Below are 22,191 nucleotides of genomic sequence, written 5' to 3' on the forward strand. Positions count from 1 at the left end.
GGCACGCATGGTGCTAATGGAGGGGGGAGGTGGTTGGGGGCGTACTAGTTAACCAATTGGGAGTATATTTATCAAGCTGCGGGTTTGAAAAAGTAGAGATGTTGCCTATAACAACCAATCAGATTCTAGCTGTAATTTTGTAGAATTTACTAAATAAATGACAGCTAGAATCTGATTGGTTGCTATAGGCAACATCTCCACTTTTTCAAACTTGCAGTTTACTAAATATACCCCTAGGAGGGGTATTTGGTGCACTTGTGAGTCAGGGTTGCTGGTTGAGGGTATTGGTGGGGGGTTTGCAGAGAGGTGGCAGAAAGTCTTCTGGTATCAGAAAACTGAAGTGGAACTTATTAAGCTGAAATTTTATGGCACAAATTAAACACTGCACATCAGCCAGGTATTACCTTTCTCACTGTGAAGTATGGCGATGGCAGCATCATATTAGGGGAATGGTTTTCAGTGGCTGTAATTGGCAGTCTTGTTAAGATCAATGAGGAAATGAATGGTCCCCATTACAGATAAACCCTGACCATCAACTTGCTACCATCTGCCAGAAAGCTCATACTATCTCATCTCTCTCTATCAAAATGTATGTAAAGAAGAGCAAGAGCAAGTGATTATACAATGATAATTTGGATTTGTAAAACCTTTATACATATTTTAAATATTCTTTTCTATAGTTGGAATGTGTATGAAATTATTACCTCCCTGCACTTACCTACATAGTCAACAGTTTTTATTTCTTTACTGCACTGGATCTACACCACAAAACCGCCTTGGTTTTGCAGAGGCCTAGACGGTCTGCCTACTGAACATTGTGGTGTACACCTAGTCTCTGCTCTTGGGAAATAAACCTAGGAGTTATGAGACGTGGAGGTGCACTGTGCAAAAATCTAAATGTCTCATCAAAGTCCAACCTCTTTCCAAATTAGGCTCAGCCCCCTGTCAATAAATAAAGTTTCCATCTTTGTGTGTGAAGCTTTTTATTATAATGCTTGGAGTGCCCCTAGATATATAGTTCTCCGCCGAAGTGCGGGAATGGGTCCCATTAAAAGCATAGGACAAGACCCAAAGTCTGGTTAGGTCTGAGCTAGTTCAATATTATATAATATTATAATATCTCCCAACTCGACACCTCCATTCTGCACAAGATCTACGTCTCTCTTCCACTCTCATCACTTCCAACCATTCCTGGTTACAGGACTTTTTTTGGGCTGCACCCACCTTGTGGAATTCCCTCCCTCGCACCACAAGACTTTTCTCGAGTCTTCAAACCTTCAAGCGTTCTCTGAAAATCCACCTCTTCAGACAAGCTTATGATATTCCTCAACCAGCATCTTAATCTCCCTAGGTTACCCTAGTACCACCCTCTACACAGTTATAGAAGTTGTATGAAAGTATTAAATCAATACAACAGTTGTAACATAACACACAGAGAACACAATATGATACCGGTCTAACCAACATTGGTACACACACAGCCCACTCAATACTTTTACCTTTGCATTCTAGCTGGTCCAGTGTGCAATATGATGTAGCACATGCCCTTGTGTTTCAAACTCCCATTGTCCCATAGATTGTAAGCTTGCGAGCAGGGCTCTCTTACCTCTCTGTATGTATGTATTACCCAGTATTGTCTTATTAATGTTTGTTCCCAATTGTAAAGCGCTACGGAATTTGCTGGCGCTATATAAATAAATGTTGATGATAATGATGATGAATATTCTATGTCCTTTTTTGGTTATGACCGTGTGCCACGCTGCACAGCCAGGACTACCACTAAAAACGCACTCACTGCACCCTCTTATGGTGATCGAATTATTTTGCTCCTCAAAATGAAATCTTGTTTTTGCACTGCTCCAAAAAACTAGGCACAGCGGTACCTTATCTATACTTTGTAAGTGACAGCCCTTCTCAGCCTGTTACCCAAACCTCCGATTCTGTCCCTTTGGTGACCTTCAGCGACAGCAAAATATCTTTTACCCATTTTTCATATGTATGTTAAGACCATTAGTATTAATATTGTCACAGCAATGCTGCTTTTATGTCCTTTAACTACATTCTGATAAAAGTGGTTAAATGCTGCTGACATACATTCAGGAATTATATAAAATACAATGCTGCAGTGCTTGGAGAATGTTCTATAATTAGCAGCGTATTGTAATGCACTAGTGAATTATATACCTAGTTATTTTTTTTTAGCTTTTACTATATTTGTGTATACCGAGAAGGTCTGAGGAATTTTTCTGGGGTACAAAGCATAGAATAAACCATTCTGTTAAAGCTCTGTTACTACCTAAAGTGGTGAAGATTTTCGCTGACCGCTTTATGACGGATGTGGAGGGGGGGGGGGGTGAATAGTGGGATGGCCAATGAGTAGTTGTAATGTCCGTCATTGTGACGTTTGTTGGTCCTTCTTCTCACACAACCTCTCTGAAGGACCACTAAGGTTAAAGTACAAATTACATTATTTGAATGAGCTACAATGATAAACGAGCCCATAAAAATAATTAGCGGTTGATGTACGCTCCCTACCATACACCCAATATAATATATATTTCATGAAGTTGACTCTATATGCTTTCTATGCACATCTAGCTTCCTGTCAATGTAGCGTTCCGCTGAACACATTATTACTCTTATTTGATTATTTTCTTTTGAGTCTGAATCGTTAATGACCCGAGAGAAAGGAGTGCGCCATTAATTTAGAATTTCATCCATCTATCCAATACATATGTTGAATGTGAAAAATGAAATCTCGTGCAAAGTAAATAAAAGAGATTTTTTTTTTTTATGATGTTCGTACCCTCAAGACCAAACAAAATAGGCAACCTATTTACCAATGCAAATGATGTTTCATTTGATATCTGCTGAGATACTGACATGTAAGAAATATTTAAAAATCTAGTAAAGATTTCTACATGTATAACAGCAGCATAACATGGTAAGAAGCAGAATATCAGCTAAATACAGAATTTGTTACTTTCTTTGTGTACCTGTTGCCTGCAGATAGTGGTCCTCATTTATAAAGCAGAGGCACACCGCAAAATCCTCTTTGGTGGAGCCGCGGATCTCGAATTGTGCAAGATAAAGTCTGATAAAGTGTATGGCAGGGTTTGCGGAGAAGCAAAAGTATGCTCACTGACCCCCGTGAACTGGTTTTGGTATTGGTTTTGGATCTGGATTAGCTTAGTGTTTTGGTTTTGGTTTTGGCAAAAAATCTTAAAATATGCTAAAATCACATAATTTTGCTCTTTTTTTTATTCCTACATTATTATTAACCTCAATAACACTAATTTCAAGTCATTTGCAGTCAATTTTGACCACCTCACAGATCACAATAATATTTTAATACACTTTCGGACAAATACTGCAGCGACCTGGCTGGATGGTAAGCGACAGAGCAATGACACAAACACACGGTAGTTCCTAGCACATCTAGGACACATTGGCACACAGCAGTGCCCCCCCCCCCCACCCATAGACCTCAGTGCCAAACAAATGTTGAGTGACAAATACTCTAATACTCTATTCAGTTGCTAACATTCCAATGCTCTACAGGTTGTTTCATCGCTATTGTTCAATTCTTCATCAAGTGTCAATAGGTCTGGTGTTCTATCTCCACATATTGCGGTGATAGAAAATCACCTATTGTCACAACTTACTATGAAAATTTCACCAAGGCAGCTGAGTGATTCTCCGCTCCTCATCGGTACTGGCCGGCAGCGGTAAGAGGACTCTTGCCACTTCACCATGCAGTCCAGGGTGCCTCTGGATGTGCGTGACCCGGCCATGGACCCCAAAGGGGTCAATGGAGTGAGAAAACAGTCACCAACTTTAGGAAATAGCAAGAGCTTGAGTGAACCTACTGTGTCTCTAGCAGTTGGTGCTGGCTCAACTGAGGGTTGGAGGCTAAAGAGATGTCCAGTCTTCACCAGGGTCCCCAGCAAGAAGATGATGAACCTCACAACAGGAGAATCACAATTTGCGGCCCCTAGGTTCACCCAACTAGGCAGCTGCTGACAAAAGAAGAAGCAGACATCAAGATACAAGACACAAACATAGTTATTGACAAGACAAGGGTCAAAAATGACAACAGAGGTTCAATAAAAGGTAACGTGCCGAAGATCACCATCACAAGGAGACAGGGATGGTTGGAAGACAAGCCGGGACAGAAAGGGCAGATCAAAGTAACAATCAGACTAGAACACAGTGGCTGAAATTTCCTGTGGTTCAGGAATAGTGCTGTGCACTGAGCAAATTTTTAAACTTTATACAATCTGACAAACTTGGTGTGCCGCATTATAGATAGGACGGAGGAGGAGCCTAATCACAACGGGAGCGGTATATGATACAAGCACTGTGCATATTTTTACTGACGGGCATATTAGTAGCCTATCAACATTACTGCCATAGAATTACTTCTGAATATAGCGGCTGTTGTGGCTACTTAATGGAGATTTTTGCATATACAGAATAAATATTCCGCCCGTCCCTTTTTTTTTTACATAAAAATCTCACCGCTTCTCACACATTCATCTTTATCTATTTTTCTTAAAATAGAAAAATAATAGTGTTGAAGTCGTATCATTGGATGAACGAAAGTATATTGGTTTAATATTGGTTTGCCGTGCGTATTGCGAAGCGTACGCCACGTAACACGTGGCGTGATGCGATCGCACGGTAAGATACGCACGCACACTCTCGCATTACAACATTTAGTTATTTATACAATTCATATTGGTTCTGTTACACTGTAATTCAGGAGCAGATAGTATTCGGTTTATTATTAGTCTATATATATATATATATATATATATATATATATTATTAGATTGTACGCTCCTCTGAGCAGGGCCATCTCTCCTCCTGTTTCCACCACTTCTAACTCTGCTCTCCAGCTACTTAGCCCTCCTCCTCGAGGGTCCTCCACCCCACGTCCACTCTCGCTCCCTCCTCCCCCCTGGGGGTCTCCCTGTCTTCCGCGCCCTCCTTCTTGGGCCCCGTCGTTTGCGGATCCTCCCTCCCCCTTCCCCGCCCTCTCTAGCTGTGCACTGAGCGTACTGAGTTGCTGTGTTTACTGTACTGTGCTGTCTCCCATTGTATTGTGATTTTGTTTGTCTCTGTACGGCGCTGTGGATGCCTTGTGGCGCCTTATAAATAAATATTAATAATAATAATAATAATAATATATATATATATATATATATATATATATATAGTGATTATATGTACATTGTAGTGTTATTAAAGGTTTAGGTAATAGGAAAGGTGTCATGCCTGATATCATATTGAAGCCCTAATCATCAGCAGCTGTCCGGTGCAGTCGGCGAAGAGATCGCACATTGCATACTTTAGTTATTGATATTAGAGAGTAAACCTTTGTATGATACTGGCTATGAAAAGGAGCAGACCCCCTGGAGAGAAGACCCCCACCTTTGGATTCTTTAGATTGAATCAACCTATTACCTGTCTGGCCTGGACCCACCCAACGTCTGAACCTATAGAAACAATCTACGTCATCTCTATTGTTCACAATGAAACACTAACTGTATATATATTAGCTGCATCTCACTGGGGCCTCAGTCAACTCTGACACAATATTCTAAACAGAATATTGTCCATCGGGTCCCGTGGGTGCGCAGCGTGCGCAAGCGATTGCATTTGGTATGTATTATCTTTTGGTATTGGCTGTACTGTACTTTATCATGATATAATTATGTATTGAATTGTTGACTATTTACATCTGCTAAAATAAATCACTTTGTGCTTTGGACACACATACAATTGATTGGGCAATGCTTATTTTAAAACGATAGAACTACTTTAATAATAGTAATCCATAAATTAATAAAAAAAATGAAATGCCATCAATTAGTAAGTATTCATCCCACGTGGTCAATACTTATTTGAACCATCTCTGCAACTATTACAGGAAGACGTTTTATTAGATACATTTTTATTACCTTTGCATACTGCAATGGAGCAATATTGTCACAAATTTTTAGATCGCTTTCTCATGAATATTGGGTGAAAAAGAATGGATACATTTGACTATAATTTGACTATAATTTAACCTGCAGGCTTGGATATCAGCGTGTTTAGCAGCCCAGGAGCTCAAACCACTTTAAGGGCTAGATTTACTAAACTGCGGGTTTGAAAAAGAGGAGATGCTGCCTATAGCAACCAATCAGATTCTAGCTGTTATTTATTTAGTACATTCTACAATATGACAGCTAGAATCTGATTGGTTGCTATAGGCAACATCTCCACTTTCTCAAACCCGCAGTTCAGTAAATATACCCCTAAGTCTGTACAAAGTTAAGTTGAAGAACGGACCAATAGTAAGTGGGGTTAAGAAAAACAAACTTTTATATCCATATTTAGATCAAATTGCATGTGTTTTTGTCAGCATTTTCGCCTGGAAAATACTTTTCTTTACACTCCGCGGCAGATCTACCTTATTGTACTCCTGCTGTGATTTTCCATTAGGTCTTTTTTAAAAGGTTATCAATTTTTTTGGTTATGCTTTTGAAAGAGTACAATGGTGCTGCCTAGAACTGAGCTGTCTCTTTCTCCGGTGCCAGATTATGGAGCGATGGACACAAAACATGTAAAATTACTGGTTGCATTGTCATGCTGTACCTATTATCCGTCTGTAAGAAGTGACAAAGGCTGGAGAGTAGGAATGTCCTTCAACCTGTCCCCAGCTATGGAAATGTGCTTGTACCTTATGGGTTCATTTAAATAGCAGTCCACATTTGGGACTAGATTTACTAAGCTGTGGGTTTGAAAAATTGGGGATGTTGCCTATAGCAACCAATCAGATTCTAGCTGTCATTTTGTAGAATGCACTAAATAAATGACATCTAGAATCTGATTGGTTGCTATAGGCAACATCCCCACTTTTATAAACCCGCAGCTTAGTAAATCTAGTCTTTGGACATTAATATAGAGGAAACCATGTGCATGACTGGGCTCAGTATTTATCCTAACATAATGTGGGTGTTTATATTCAACTAATGGCTCTATTTATTAAATGGTGAAATAGTGTTTTTCTTTTCCTTTACTAATCTATTTATCTAGTATTTCTATAACTACTTTTCTGTTAATGTCCTCTCAGAATCAGAATATTTTAATTAATTTATTTAATCTTTCATTTACTTAAATTATTTTTACCTTTTTTGCTTTGATTATCAAGTGTATGATAAAAAAAAAATTGTATCAAACTCCAAGGGGTATATTTACTAAACCGTGGGTTTGAAAAAGTGGAGATGTTGCCTATAGCAACCAATCAGATTCTAACTGTCATTTTGTAGAATGTACTAAATAAATAATAACTAGGTGCCTGATTCATTAAGGATCTTAACTTGAGAAACTTCTTATTTCAGTCTCCTGGACAAAACCATGTTACAATGCAAGGGGTGCAAATTAGTGTTCTGTTTTGCACATAAGTTAAATACTGACTGTTTATTCATGTATCACACAAATACTTGATAGCTTATTTGTACGCTGAAATTTAAAGTTGATATTTGTATTTCACTTATTTGCAAAACAGAATACTAATTTGCACCCCTTGCATTGTAACATGGTTTTATCCAGGAGACTGAAATAAGAAGTTTCTCAAGTTAAGATCCTTAATGAATCAGGCCCTAGAATCTGATTGGTTGCTATAGGCAACATCTCTACTTTTTCAAACTCGCCGTTTAGTAAATATACCCCAAGTGGGGATAGAATTTTGTGAGTCGGCAAGTATGCAATGAGATTGCATTCAACAGGTTTCATATTACAAAACTGTTAAGCTCTGAACCTCTTCACACCTGTGCAACAACTATTTATTGGTTAGTTTCCCTGCAGCTAAGAACCAAACATGTGCCCACTTAACAAATATTGTGTGAATTGGCTCCAACGTGTTCAAATTTAAATTGATCAATTTAAACGTTTAAAATTGCAATGGTGACCTGCAAATCTTGAAAGGCTCAATTGGAACACACTAGTGTTTGCGGTTTGTGTTAAAAATAAATATTGAATCCTTTTTCCATTGTTTAAAAATATTATTTAAATAGTGTTTCGAAATAAAAATGTATAAATCTGTTCATTTTAATGATGGTGCAAACTGTGAACCTCGAACGTTAAACTCGAACCATGAAATCAAATCGGTGTTGTACAATCGAAGATTGTACCATGCTCGTGACCAGTGAAATTCGCTCAAATTTGGAATCAATTTTGAAAATATTTGGTAACGGGCCACTTAGTCCGGTACACGTTGACACGGAAACACTGATGTGCGCTGAAATTTGGCTGAAATTCATGAATATGATAATTTATTTGCAAATCGATTCAAATCTGTTCATCCACCGTTAGACGCTAGTGCCTAGTAAATCGATAGGTTGCATTGTCATAAATATTAATTTAGCCCACAAAAATTACTCCCTCAATTGTGACAAAGGGTGAGGTTGAAGGGATTGTGGCAGTGAAGAGATAAAGACATGACTTTGTGTATTTTCTACAATCTTTTTTCTGACTGGTCTCAATATTGAATGTTTGCACTTAGATAGGCAACAGCACAAACAGAACTGTGGTTTTTATCTTCTTATAGTTACTCCTGAGGTCTCATTAAACAAACATAACTCAACATTGTTGTAGAAAATATTTAAAGAGAGTATGTCATTTTTATGTAAGTAAAAAAATAGAGAGCAAAAGAAAAAGAGAGAGAGAGAGAAGAGAGAAGAGAAAGAGATAGAAGGAAGAGAGAGAGGAGAGAAAGAAAGAGAAGAGAGAGATAGAGAGAGAGAGAGAGAGAAGAGAGAAGAGAAAGCGATAGAAGAAGAGAGAGAGAAAGAGAAGAGAGAGATAGAGAGAGGAGAGAGAGAGAGAAGGAGGAGAGAGAAAAGAGGGAGAAAGAGGAGAGAGAGAGAGAAGAGAGAAGAGAAAGAGATAGAAGGAGGAGAGAGAGAGGAGAGAAAGAGAAGAGAGAGAGAGAGAGAAGAGAGAGATAAGAGAAAGAGATAGAAGGAAGAGAGAGAGAAGATAGAAAGAAAGAGAAGAGAGAGATAGATAGAGAGAGAGAGAAGAGAGAGAGAAGAGAAAGAGATAGAAGGAAGAGAGAGAGAGGAGAGAGAGAAAGAGAAGAGAGAGAGAGAAGAGAGAGAGAAGAGAAAGAGATAGAAGGAGGAGAGAGAAAAGAGAAAGAGCAGAGAGAGAGGGGAGAGAGAAAAAAGAGAGAGAAAGAGAAGAGAGAGAGAAAAGAGATAGTTAAGAGAGAGAGAGAGAGAGAGAGAAAAAGATAGAGAGTTAGAAGAGAAAGAGAGAGAAAGATAAAGTAAAGAGAGAGGGAGAGAGAGAAAGAGAGGAGAGAAAAGAGAGACAGAAAAGAGAGATAGAGAAAAGAGAAAGAAAGAGAGAGAGAAAAGAGAGAGAGAGAGAAAAGAGAAAGAGAGGGAGGGAGAAATCTAAAAAAGAGCGAGATAGTGAGATAGATAAAAAGAGAGAAAAAAGAGACAGTGAAGGAGAGAGAGAGAAACGAGAGAGAGAGAAAGAGAAAAAATAGAGAGAGAGAAAGAGAAAAGAGGGAGAGAAAAAGAGACAGAGGAGAGTGAGAAAAAAAGATATATATATATATATATATATATATATATGTATCTCCATTTCCAGCTCCAGTTTTGATCTGCAGGCATATAAAGGTCTCCTGCCCTGTATTATAACGAGACAACTATGCAGCTCTGAAAGCTGTAGGAGTTGTCTCTAGCTCCTATACTGAGTCCAGCAATCTCACAAATCTCAGAGCTGGGTGACATGACTGGTAGGTGCTTAATGTAAATTGATGCAGGCAGTAGTCACCTCTACAAGTTGGGGACGGTCAGTGCTAAATCTGAGAGAGACTCATAAAATAGCAAGAGCCCAGTGTTCCCCTACAGGTCCTCAATAAATACTGACATACGATGCTCTTATGTTACTATGTAAGTTCATTTCATAACACACTATAATCTTCTACAAACCAATCTCAATTCTTGGCTGCAGATTGTATTAATTGCCTTTCACAAAGTACACTGATTTTTTTATGAGATCCAATCAGAAATGATTTGCATTCAATTTAGAAATTGATAAGATTAATGAACACATGCAAATATTTTACTGTAAACCTTGGCAGGACGCTCACTCTGCAATGAAGACTTGTACAACATTGAATACAAATGATTCCTTTCAATGGTTCTCTAATTTTCTAGTTGTTGCAAGTTTGGTGCACTCCCCTTCTCCGGGTATGCTGCGTGACCTCCCTGCACTGTGCAGGGGAGGTCACATGATGCGGAGGTCGGCTACCCCCTGTCACGGTTTCAGAATTCGAATCCTAACAATTGCCCAGATTAGTGCTACTCAAGTAGGGCACGGAGTCTAACGAGGAGATGGTATTCACCAGGGACCGCTGCAAGGCAGTTTGGCCTTCGTTGCGTTTGTCTCGCAGGACGCGGCCCCTACTAGGAGTACCGAGCAAAACCCCTTTGGGAGATCAGCCGGAATGGTAAGCAAGGAAGCGTAGAGTGGATAGTCAGCTCTGCAAACGATCAGGTTACCACTGGGATGGCGGCAGATACACTAGGAAGTGTTAGTCCTGTAGCCGGCAGGTTAACACTGGAATGAAGGTGAAGCGAGGAGTAGATAGTCAGTTCTGCAGACGAACAGGTTACTACTGGGATGGCAGCAGATACACTAGGAAGTGTCAGTCCTGTAGTCAGCAGGTACAGCTGGAATGAAGCGAAAAGAGTGTCAGCTTTGCGGACAAGCCGATTACCACACAGGAATGGAGTGTAGAGAGTCAGCTCTGAAGACAAGCAGGGACCACACAGGAAAGGAGCCACGTCTAGCACCAGAAGGTAACTTGAAGAACAGGCACCAAACATCCAGGGGAGGAGCCTTTTAAAGTTTGGAGCCAATCTGATCGGCCAATAGGAGAGCAGTAGAGGATTTAGATAGGACAGGACTGCGCATGCGAAGACCCGAGTCCAAGATGGTGGCACCTGGGACGGAGCGGACAGCCGGCGGGGTAAGGTAAGTCTGCCGGGGATCGGGTTTGCAGCCCTATCACCCGGAGTCTGACACCCCCATTCTGGTACGATCGAGAGCAGCTGACTGGCAGGACGCAGATGAAGGCTCAGCGGTACACTTGCCCACCGCTGTATTAGAGGGTTTCATTTCTATTCAATGTTGTCTTCTACGACCAAAATGTTTTTACATAACAACGTATATATTTTGAGTGACGTAAAATACTTCTTTACAAAACTATACATATCTTTAAAGCGAAACACTTGTTGTACAGAGCAACTTTGTGGCCTTGTGCCCACTGGCATTTTTTTTATTTTTGCCTTAAAAGAATGCAAGTAAAATGCTCAGTGAGCGTGCAGTTGTTACTAGTGTCGTGAGAGGTTACTTGCTATAGACACATTGAATCATCCTCAGCTATTTATATAGCGCCACTAATTCCGCAGCACTGTACAGAGACCTCACATCAGTCCCTGCCCCATTGGAGCTAACAGTCTAAATTCCCTAACACACACACACACACACACACACACACACACACACACACAGAGTGCGGTCAATTTGATAGCAGTCAATTAACCAACCAGTATGTTTTTGGAGTGTGGGAGGAAACTGGAGCACCTGGAGGAAACCCACGCAAACACGGGGAGAACATACAAACATTCTATTTTCAGAAACTCAACATAAAGATAACGCACCTGAATGCCAACAAAATACAAGTGGGTATGGTTTAATTGGAAACAATGAGTTCTATTTTCAAACCAATTTTCATGCACTGTATTAGCATTAGAAACTCTGGTAAAATGCATTAAAGTAACACCTGTGATACGAGGGCTTAAGAAGTTGCATATTTCTATGTGTAATATATAATTATTTTTTTTATTTTTTATTTAATTAAGTCTCCTAAACTCACATCAATACTGCTTTTTCTTTAATGACTTACCTCTTGTCCCTATAAATTGTATTCTATTGATGGCTTCAAGATGCAGGCTGCAAATTGATTTATCCCTCCCTCTGCAAACTATAGGGAGCAGGAAGAAATTAAACTTTCACCCAGGCTGTTGCTAAAGTCTTAATAATTCAACTTGGGATTGTTCATTATTCTGCCTTTGTTCAATAAATCACACCTATAGAGATCACCTTCATTGGTCCGGAATCTCCAGTAAACCTATCTCTATGTGACCTAAACCATTATCTGTGAGAGAAGGCCAATGCAACATTAATATACATGCCCCCTCTAACATAACATTATTTTTAATTGAAAAATAATTGCTGTGACTAATCAAACAGTATCAGAGTGTAGTAAGAAAAGCCAGTGTAGGCTGGGAAATTACCTAATTAAAGAGCTAGGCTGAAAAACACTAGTATAGATGTCAATAAGGGAGGAAAATACATTTAGTATTACTTATTCCAATTAGTCCCTAAATAATTCAGCTTACAGGTAGACTACCAGTCATTGTACACTGGCACAGTGGTTAGTATTGGGGTAACGGGGTTCACCGATACTTCTATCAATCACCTTCAATGTCAGTCAAATCTTCCTTGATTTACAGTCGACTGGGGAACAGAAAAACACTCAACACCTGTATGATATAATGCTGAGCAGCTCTGATTCTGTTCCAATCTGAGACCGCTTCAGTGTCTTTATTTATACATAAAAGTTTAGGGATATAGATGCTTAACAACCAATTATAAGACAGTAAATAATGAAAGTAAGTCAATCAACAATCATATATATTGCAGTTTTCCATCAACGTTCAAACAATTCTTTCTTCTTTTGGTGTTATCTCTTTCCAGGTTTTCTGCCAATATTCTTGTGCTGCCCCCAGCTTTGAGTCCTTGGGTCTTATCTGTAAAGAACATACAGCTATGCGTCCTTGAGCTGTTTCTGCTCACGGGGAGCATCCTGTTATGTGGCTTCACAACCTTGAGCAATTCTTCTTCAAAACTGAACATAATATCTGACGATTTCTCTTAAGTTTATGGCATATTAGTTTCTAAAGCTTAATATATGATAGATATTAAATCAGTAATCATACAAATATACACTTACAGTAGTGCTGTCTCTCAGCACTGGGGTCAGGAGTTTATTTTCAACCAGGGTCGTATCCGTCCTTCCGTGGAGTCTGTAGGCCCTGAGTCTTTAAGGAGAGCAAAGCATAAAAAAGGAGTAACTTTGCACCTGGGCAAAACCATGTGGCATTGGAGGGGGGAGATAAATTTAAAGCTATAAAGTATTTGTGTGTTAGATGAAAAAACAGCCAGTATTTAACTTATGTGCAAAATAATAAACTAATTTGCACCCCTTGCATTGTAACATGGTTTGTCCCGGAGAACATTTACTCCTTTTTTTTCCCTTGCTTTCCTTAAAAACTCATGCCCTGTGTGTTCTCCCATGTGTTTCTTCCACTCTCCTCCGATCTCCAAAAACATATTTGTAGGTTAATTGGATTCTGATAATACGGATCCTTGTCTCTATGGTAGGGAATTTAGACAGTAAGTTCCAATAGGCAGGGACTGATGTGAGTGACTACGTACTCTCCGTACAGCATTGCATAATATGATTGGTGCTACCTAAATAAACAACAATAAATAAGTAATTGAAAAATGATTTCCCCAGCTATTACAGTTCAGTATCACACAGCCTCATTATGGAACCTAGATAAGATAACAGTATTTTTTTTTTGTATCAAGGGCATTTTGTATCTCCATTTATATACTTTCCAGTATTTGCTCTCGCATGTGCCTGGATGTCTCCAAGATACGAAATAATGTGCAAAAAAAAAATGTAAAAACGATGGGAAAAAAACTACAGTGCAGCCAACCTTAATATTTATTTTACAATGTAATTTGCATGTTCTCCCCATGTTTGAGTTGGTTTCACCCGGGTGCTTTGGTTTCCTCCCCCACTCTGAAAACATGCTATTAAGTTAATTGGCTTCTATTAAATTGACCTTAGTCTCTCTCTCGGTGTGTATGTTAGTTAGGGTATTTAGACTGTAAGCTCCAATGGGGCAGGGACTGATGTGAGTGAGTTCTCTGTACAGCTCTGCGGAATTTGTGGCGCTATATAAATAGCTGATGATGAATTTTAAATATTGTTTTGAACCATGAACAGCAGAAAAAGGAAAACCAAAGATTGTAAATCTATCAATTATGTAATATTGATTATATTTTATTAGTAGAAATTTCTTAAATTGCTATAATTAATATGAGCATATTTACATAGATTGCTTCTTGCAAGAAAACAAAATTACAGACCAACAAGACCTGTCCGATCCTGTCCAAAACATTCCCACATAATTTGCTATATCTGTTACCAGGGCTGAATTAACTATTTGTTGTTAAATAGAAAACACTTGCCATTGATTAATTCAGCACAGGTAAATGGCACTTGTAAATTAAGTGTGAAGTTTGGGAGCAGAGCATATTGGGCCAGGTGAGAGGGGTCATATTTGAGGATCCAGATCGTTAAGTGATTTATCCCCTAAAGACACCACTAGGACAACTGGCTGTACCATTGCTGAATATATAGATTGCTTTTCTGCAAAACATTGGAGAGCCGTCGAGAAGATTCATCAGGATTGACACAGGTTATTTTTAGAATGCTCAGAATGTGATTCGCATTTCTAAACACGGTAGCACAAACACCTGCTATACTTCACTTTATAACACGTTAAGGGATTACGCATTTTCAGTTACTGACACATCTTCTATTTCAACATTGGGAAGATATTTATTTATTTTTTGATTCCTAGTGATTGCTGCTGTTTTATAAGACAGATATTCTTGAGGTTTTTATACCGAGCGCTACTAAAATCTATCATACAATTCCCTTTGGAAATTCTATTTTTAGTTCCCTCTTTTTGTCTCTCCTTTGTCTTTATTCTCTTTTCATCTTCTCTTTCTCCTGTCAGCTTGTCATTGTAATTATTTTCCTGTTGAATAAAAGAGTTCACTGAACATACTGGAAAATTTTACTATTTAAAAGAAAAATGTAGTAAAAAGCACTAGGGTTACGAAATTATTATGAACATAGGACCAGTGCTTTTTTCGTAAGAAAAAAGGTGCCGGAACTCACCTCTTTCTGCCCCCCCTCATTTTTCGGTAGCCCTCTCTTTCTACCCCCCCCCCTCATTTTTCTGTAGCCCTCTCTTTCTGCTCCCCTTGTTTTTCTGTAGCCCTCTCTTTCTGATCCCCTCATATTTTGTAGCCCTCTCTTTCTGCTTCCCCTCCCCCGCTTTCTGTAGTCTGTACTTACCTTCTATGCTTCTTTTCTCTCTTCTCTGCTTGTTTGATTGATGGCGGCTTCTCTCACTGGCAGCGTCATGACGTCACGCCGGAAGCCAGCAGGACACACAATAAGTTTCGGTGCTGCACTGTAGCAGCATCGCAAAGAAAAAAATGATAGAAGTCGCAAACATCAAATGTTTAAAAGTTAATTTTAAAACTTGGAAAATCCGGCGAAAAAAGGTGCCGGAACTCAGTTCAGGTGCGTTCTATGACAAAAAAAAACACGGCATAGGACCATAAGATTGTAGGTTTGTAATTGCAATTAGGGTGAACTAATCACTACTTCTAAATAGAATATTTTTTTTTACATGTACAGTTTACAGTGTATTAAAGAAAAAAAAAAACATTATAAAATATATAAGGGTAAATTCATTTTCAATCCCTGTATTTATCTTAATAGTGACTAAATTAATCAGCCATGATCTTTTTCCCTCCTCGACTATTTTAGGAGGAAGATGCTTCCCTAACAGAGCAGACAGAGAGTTACTGACATCTAGCCAGTCTTGCATTGCAGAAATTCTCTGTGTGGATTGGTTGATTCAAACACAGAGGCAGGACGAGTGATGTCCCAGTTGCTCAACTGACTGCATCCTCAGATCCCATTAGGACACTGTTGTGAAGATGCTGGTGGGTCTTCAGCTGCCTGTAATGAGTGTAGAGATATTACATTACTTTTTAACAATATTGCAGAGGAAGCTCAGTCTTTAAGGCCATGGGACTAATAATCTGGCAAATATGCTAATGACCATTTAATAACTTATTTGCTACTATTACCATCAACAAACACCTTGCAGAGATAGTTCTGGTTTAATCCAAAGAATACAATTCCTATTCTGCTCTAAATCCGTAGAAGAAATATTTATACCATAAGCTTATGCTTATTTGTTTAGGAAAGGCTGAACACACGATGTAGCTTCATTTAAAGTGGTTTGTATTCTAATTATCATTCTAATTGTAACAATATTATACATAATATAAAACAGTGTAGTAAACAAAGTATATTATACAATATCAGCAAGGTTTGTTTACTCTGTTAGCATAGATTATATAGCAACATTACATTCATTGCCTGTTCTATAAATATATAATTTATTGTGTGTGTGTATGCAAGTCTGTATTGTGTGGTGTGAGAGTGTAGTATGAATCAGTGGCTATCGTCGTATGGGTATTTGTGCATTGTGTGTATAGTATATTGTGGGTGTAGTATATTGTGTGTGTAGTGTACGTGGTGCAAGTGTGGGGGAGAGCTGTATATAATCCTCATGTTGTCCTTCATTTTAAACAACCAACAAATCATAAACTTCCATTTGTACCACAGAAATTTCCACTATAAACCTCAAATACCACGTATATCCCATACTACTCATATTCATTATACATTCACTTATATTCTCACATTATTTCATTCCAGAATCAACTGACACAATGTGCACAGTTTAAATATCACACATTGCAGCTGTCATTACACACTATCCATATTGTGATCATCTATACTACATATATCCAGATATAAACCACATATTCTCACATATTCCCCCCAAATAATACTGCTCACACCTGTGGGTGGAGCCACTGTCCAGGAAGTGGGAAGGATCTTTTGTCTAGAAACTGGTTTAACCAGCCACACAGTTTGGACCAGTCTTATGCCCAATGAGGTGGGGGAGTAGAGTGAATGACTAAGTACTACATCTACTTGTGTGAATCTGTAGGTGGAACATTACTCTGTAGGTGGAACATTACTCAGGTTAACACTGGTCAATGTATTTTACCTTCTTGATATATATCTGAAAATTTGATATTTTGTTTTTTTGTGTCCCTTTAACTGTAAATAGAGACATCTATTTATACATATTTTTTTTTCTTGTAGGTTTGCGGTGGTCCCTCCCAACCTATTCAGCCAGTGGTAATCCCGAAACCTATACAGTCCATTCAGCATGTCATACATACCCCTATTCAACCAATTTGCCCTGGAAGGGGCAAAATAGCAAAACTGTTAAATCCAGAAGAGATGACCTCGAGAGACTACTACTTTGATTCCTATGCCCATTTTGGGATCCATGAGGTAAGACGAATTGTATTTAAGTTGATCCTATGCCACCTTCTAGCAATGGGCCAGTTGTAGTTATCAAAGGGTCTAATACCATATTCAGTTTCTATGGTAACCTGCCAAGCCTCTTATTCTGAATCATTTTCAGAATAGTAGCCAAGCCAAAACCGCACACACACAAAACACCCTATTCGTTTATGTCACCAGCTCACAAAATAGGCCGAAAAAAAGGCTTTTTTTATTTTTACCTTAGTTTTGTTCCATGAAATACATTTATTAAGATGCTCATAATGTCTACTGAACATAAAATACATTTTTACAGTTGCTCCTGATTGTGAACACGTTATATCATGCATATGATAGGAGAATGTCATCACTAGTACTCAGGACTTAGACTAGTTCTGTAGTTGCAGCAAAAGACTTGTTGATCCGACTAGGGTAGTTTTTGCGGGTAGACACCCATAGTATCTGAATTTTTCACTCTCACGTCTACATAACTCCGTGTTCCACCCTTTCCCTCGTACTGAGTCGCAAGCTGTTGCAGTGTACACTGCATCCAGGGCCATCTTAACAACATTATGGGCCCCTGGGCAAAGCAGTGCACCGGGGATTATTTATTCTCATTAAGAGCCGTGCCTATGGGGCCCCCTTGCCCGTGGGGCCCCCGGGCAGCTGCCCATCGTGCCCAATGGAAAAGATGGCCCTGACTGCAACTGAAAAGCAGATGGAACTGCAGGGAACTGTTGCTTACTGCACATGTCCGTCAGTGGAAATGTGCAGGATGCGCCTGAAATGGACTTTGCGTCCGACTCTAAATGAGACCCAATGTATTTAAAAGGTCACACTAGAAAGTTGCAGTTTTTACAGAATTTTAGGATATGTCTGTATAATCCATTTAGCACAAAGATTATATAGAAAAGACTTGTGTTACCTGTGTCTAGGAAGCAGCATTTTATGTGTCAGTACAGAGCAGTAGAACTGCTGTTAGTTTATATCACTTAACTCTACGGCATCAGCTCTTTGCAGTCGCTATCTGTGTCTAAAGCCGCTTATGTTGATATACACTTTCACCTGGCACAGAAACAAGGTGCTAGAAACCCAGCTGAAAGATATTTAATAATAAAAGCAGCGTTTTTCCAAGTAGTTAAAAGGTACTCCGAAACACTCATGAAAATGCTTCTTAAAATGTGTGTGCATGCCAGCAGCTGGAATAATCTTCTTCTAAAACAAAGGTACAAAGTTAACCTGATTGTTAGCATTGTTTAAAAAAACACATCTAAGGCTGCCTATAGACAGCGTTGCTCTCCGCTTAGTGGGATAACTTTGAGCTGCGTTCAGAAGCTTGTTGAATGCAGCTTATACCATATGTAGAGTGTGACTAATTATCCTCTTTGGAGACGTACCCACGGAATTCAGTACTGAGCTCTGACTGCAAGAAAATACTTTCTTGTGTTTAATGCTTATTACAGCATTCCGTAGGTACGTCTCCATTGGGGATAATTAGAACTAAACTATATACAGTATGAAATGCATTCAGCAAGCAGATACTGAACACAGCTCAGTTAGCATATCACAGACGGAAAGCAATGCCCTCTGTACGCGGCCTAAATGTACTGTTCAAATTACCACAAATGGTTGATATCATCTTGTCTATTGTGTCAATTTGGTTCTCAATATAACTCATGTGAAAGTAAATTTGCACCTCAAACCGACTTGTCAAATTCAATATACCTTGAAATGTTTACAGATTTTACTGCTGAATAAGGTAGTTCGGTAGAGCCAACATTACACAAAGGATGCTTCTCCTTGTTAATACAAATTGGCTGAGAATTCATGAGATGCCCCTTTGTGTTCGTGTAATGGACATGTTAAATAGAAGTATTATAATATTTCTTTTGAATGACTTTCCTTTGCTTCTGTAAATGTTTTTCTACATATGTCGGAGAGCTAACTGTGCACTAGAGAGCAATTGTTATTTGCTTCAGATCTTAAACTCCTTATCTCCACCAAAACACATAAGGGGCAGATGCAAAGTGGGTCTTACATCAATTTGTACAGCGGTTCTTCTATGAGATCACTCTGCGAGTGCCCAGGCGCACTCATGTACGCTTATGCTGACTTGATTATGCAGAGTGATTTTGACACTTGCGCCCACCCGCACTTGGAGAGGTGGGACATGGAAGGGAAGGGGAGATCTAATGTTGGCCATGGATGTGTTTATGCAAATGTAGTTCATGCAGACCTGCAGAAACACACATATACGCCCATCAGAAAGCGGGTCCTTAGCTCCTGCTATAGCGCACATCAAGTACATGTGATGCTAATGCAGAGGCAGATGGATCTCGAGATGCTAGTTTTACCTGCTCCTACTGTAAATGTGTGTAATAATCCCGTGTGCTGTATTGTGTCCTGCACCAGGATTCCGTTTCCTTTCATGTTTTATTTTACTTCTAGTTCAGCCAGGGCCCGATTAAGGGTTCCAGCCGCCCTAGGCTATTACCGCCGCAGCGCCCCCACCCCCCCCCCCCAATATAAGCGTATAGGAATACTCCTGAATATGTATATTCAGGAGAATTCGCCAGCATTCAAAATTAGACAGATTGTGCATTCTCTCTTCCCTGTTCTTGCTCTTCTCTCTTCCCTGTTCTTGCAGCTTTGTTGTCTTCTATCTGCTTCTGGAAAGTCGGGGTCCTGTTTTGAAAATATGCAGCAATTGTATTATAATGCTAAATGTTAACAAAGCCTGAATGATTAGGCTCTAAAACACAACAGTCCATTATGGATATATAAAACTACCCCGTAGCACAGGCATATGTAGGCAATAAAATATATGAAAATTGTTGTCAAAGAGCTATAATCAAATATAAACCTCTATCAGCCCCATCTGACTAAAATTTTGCATTCTAATGACCCTAGAACCACAGAGACCATCCTCATAACCGTCACACAATACAAAGATTATGCCCCCCCAAAGCTGCTCTATTTTTTTAAATAGTCCCCTCAACCATTTCATCAGCCCCGTTCAGCCTCTTCAACTGACCCCATTAGCATTGTCAACTGCCCCCTTTAGCCTCTTCACCTGCCCCTTTAGAATTATCTGCCCCCATTAGCATTGTTACCTGCCCTCATTAGCCTCTTTAGCCATTAGCATTGCTATCTGCCCCTATTATCATTGTTGCTTGTCCCATTAGCTTCTTCACCTGCCCCTTTAGAATTATCTGCCCCCATTAGCATTGTTATCTGCCCCATTAGCATTGTTACCTGCCCCCATTAGCCTCTTCACCTGCCCCTTTAGCATTATCTGCCCCCATTAGCAATGTCACCTGCCACCATTAGCTTCTTTACTTGCCCCTTTAGCTTTGTTACCAGCCCCTCCGCCCCCAGACATTAGGACTTACCTGTTGTTCCTGGGCAGCAGTCTTCTCTATATACATGACAGGCAGTCTGGCAGCGATCTTACTGGGGCGCTAACTGTTTTTTCATGTAGCACACAAATATCAACTTTACATTTCAGTGTACAAATAAGCTATCAAGTATGTGTGTGCTGCATGAAAAAACAGTCAGTATTTAACTTATGTGCAAAACAGAATACTAATTTGCACCCCTTGCATTGTAACATGGTTTTGTCCAGGAGACTGAAATAAGAAGTTTCTCAAGTTAAGATCCTTAATGAATCAGGCCCTAAGTTATTTTCTGTTCTCCTCTTTATGGCTCTCTGTCCTGATCTTTGCTTTTTCTCCACCTCTCCTTCCCCATTAGACATAAAAAATCTCAACATACCTGGTACATATAGGTTCCCAATTTACTATCTTGATCTTTCTTCTTGTAATTTATGTAGAGCTGTAATACAACATCTCAGCCAGTTTATATCGGGTTTTCTAACCATACATGTTTCATTTTTAATACAAAAATAGTAATAGCTAAGAGGGGAAAGTGCTCTCTCCAGGCACAAGAGCTGCAGAACCAAAAGTGTCCCTCACTTAATTTTAATATCCTAGATAATGGTTATGCGCCCAATTGTCCTAATGTGAGTGTAATATTTATAATGAATTGATCTTATTACACTGGACCTTCCTGCAGCCTGAACCTATGGAAACATGCCAAGTCATCTGTATTGTTTTCACTGTATCACTGACTGTATATAAGCAGGAGTTCTGGGACCAGCAGACAGTCTCTTTGTCCACAGACTTCAGGACTGAATGACTGTATGCTGGATCCAGGGCGCCTGCGAACGTAACAGCTGTACTTATTTTATTTGAATTGTTACTCTGCTGCATTTTGCTATTAAATCGCATTGTGCTTTGGAACCACACTACTGGAAGTGGACAATCGTTATTGGATAGCGACATAACAATATATAACACCAATCGATAAAAACACTGGTTAAATACTAGGAATAAACACTGAATAAAATAAGTAAATACATAATGCAAATATGATAAAAAAAAAAGTCAGGTATGCATATTGAAATGTTTGCAGATATCCTGTACTTCGGCCAGCACGCCTGGGCTATATATCATTACATTGCGCTGATCGTTGCACAATCCCTCAGTGTTCTGTCCTTTATTACAGCACAGTAAATTCATTATGGATCAATCGGACATAGAGACCCCATTGCCATCTTTGCATAGATCTCCCCCTGAGCTGAAAGTGCCTTTGTACAGTAATTACCTTTACAAAAGACATATTGATATGGATTGCAAATTTGTAAACTTTATCTGTTGTAAAAAGAAGTCCAGTACACGATAAAATTAGAAACAAAGAAACATAATTGAAAAAGACAAAGATAAACAGAGAACACGGGATCTGATTAT

The 22,191-nt window shown here is 39.2% G+C and overlaps 1 protein-coding gene across 2 annotated transcripts in view; it reads left to right on the plus strand.

Annotated features, from left to right (window-relative positions):
• PRMT8 (protein arginine methyltransferase 8) overlaps window positions 1-22,191 on the plus strand; it is a 148,198-nt gene that overhangs the window by 45,939 nt on the left and 80,068 nt on the right. For both annotated transcript variants that reach the window (XM_075210194.1, XM_075210195.1), the window contains one exon: window positions 17,198-17,392. In XM_075210194.1, the coding sequence (XP_075066295.1) occupies window positions 17,198-17,392 (195 nt within the window). The remainder of the gene's footprint in view (window positions 1-17,197; window positions 17,393-22,191) is intronic.

Source organism: Mixophyes fleayi, chromosome 4 (assembly GCF_038048845.1).
Source record: "Mixophyes fleayi isolate aMixFle1 chromosome 4, aMixFle1.hap1, whole genome shotgun sequence".
Classification (NCBI taxonomy): Eukaryota; Metazoa; Chordata; class Amphibia; order Anura; family Limnodynastidae; genus Mixophyes; species Mixophyes fleayi.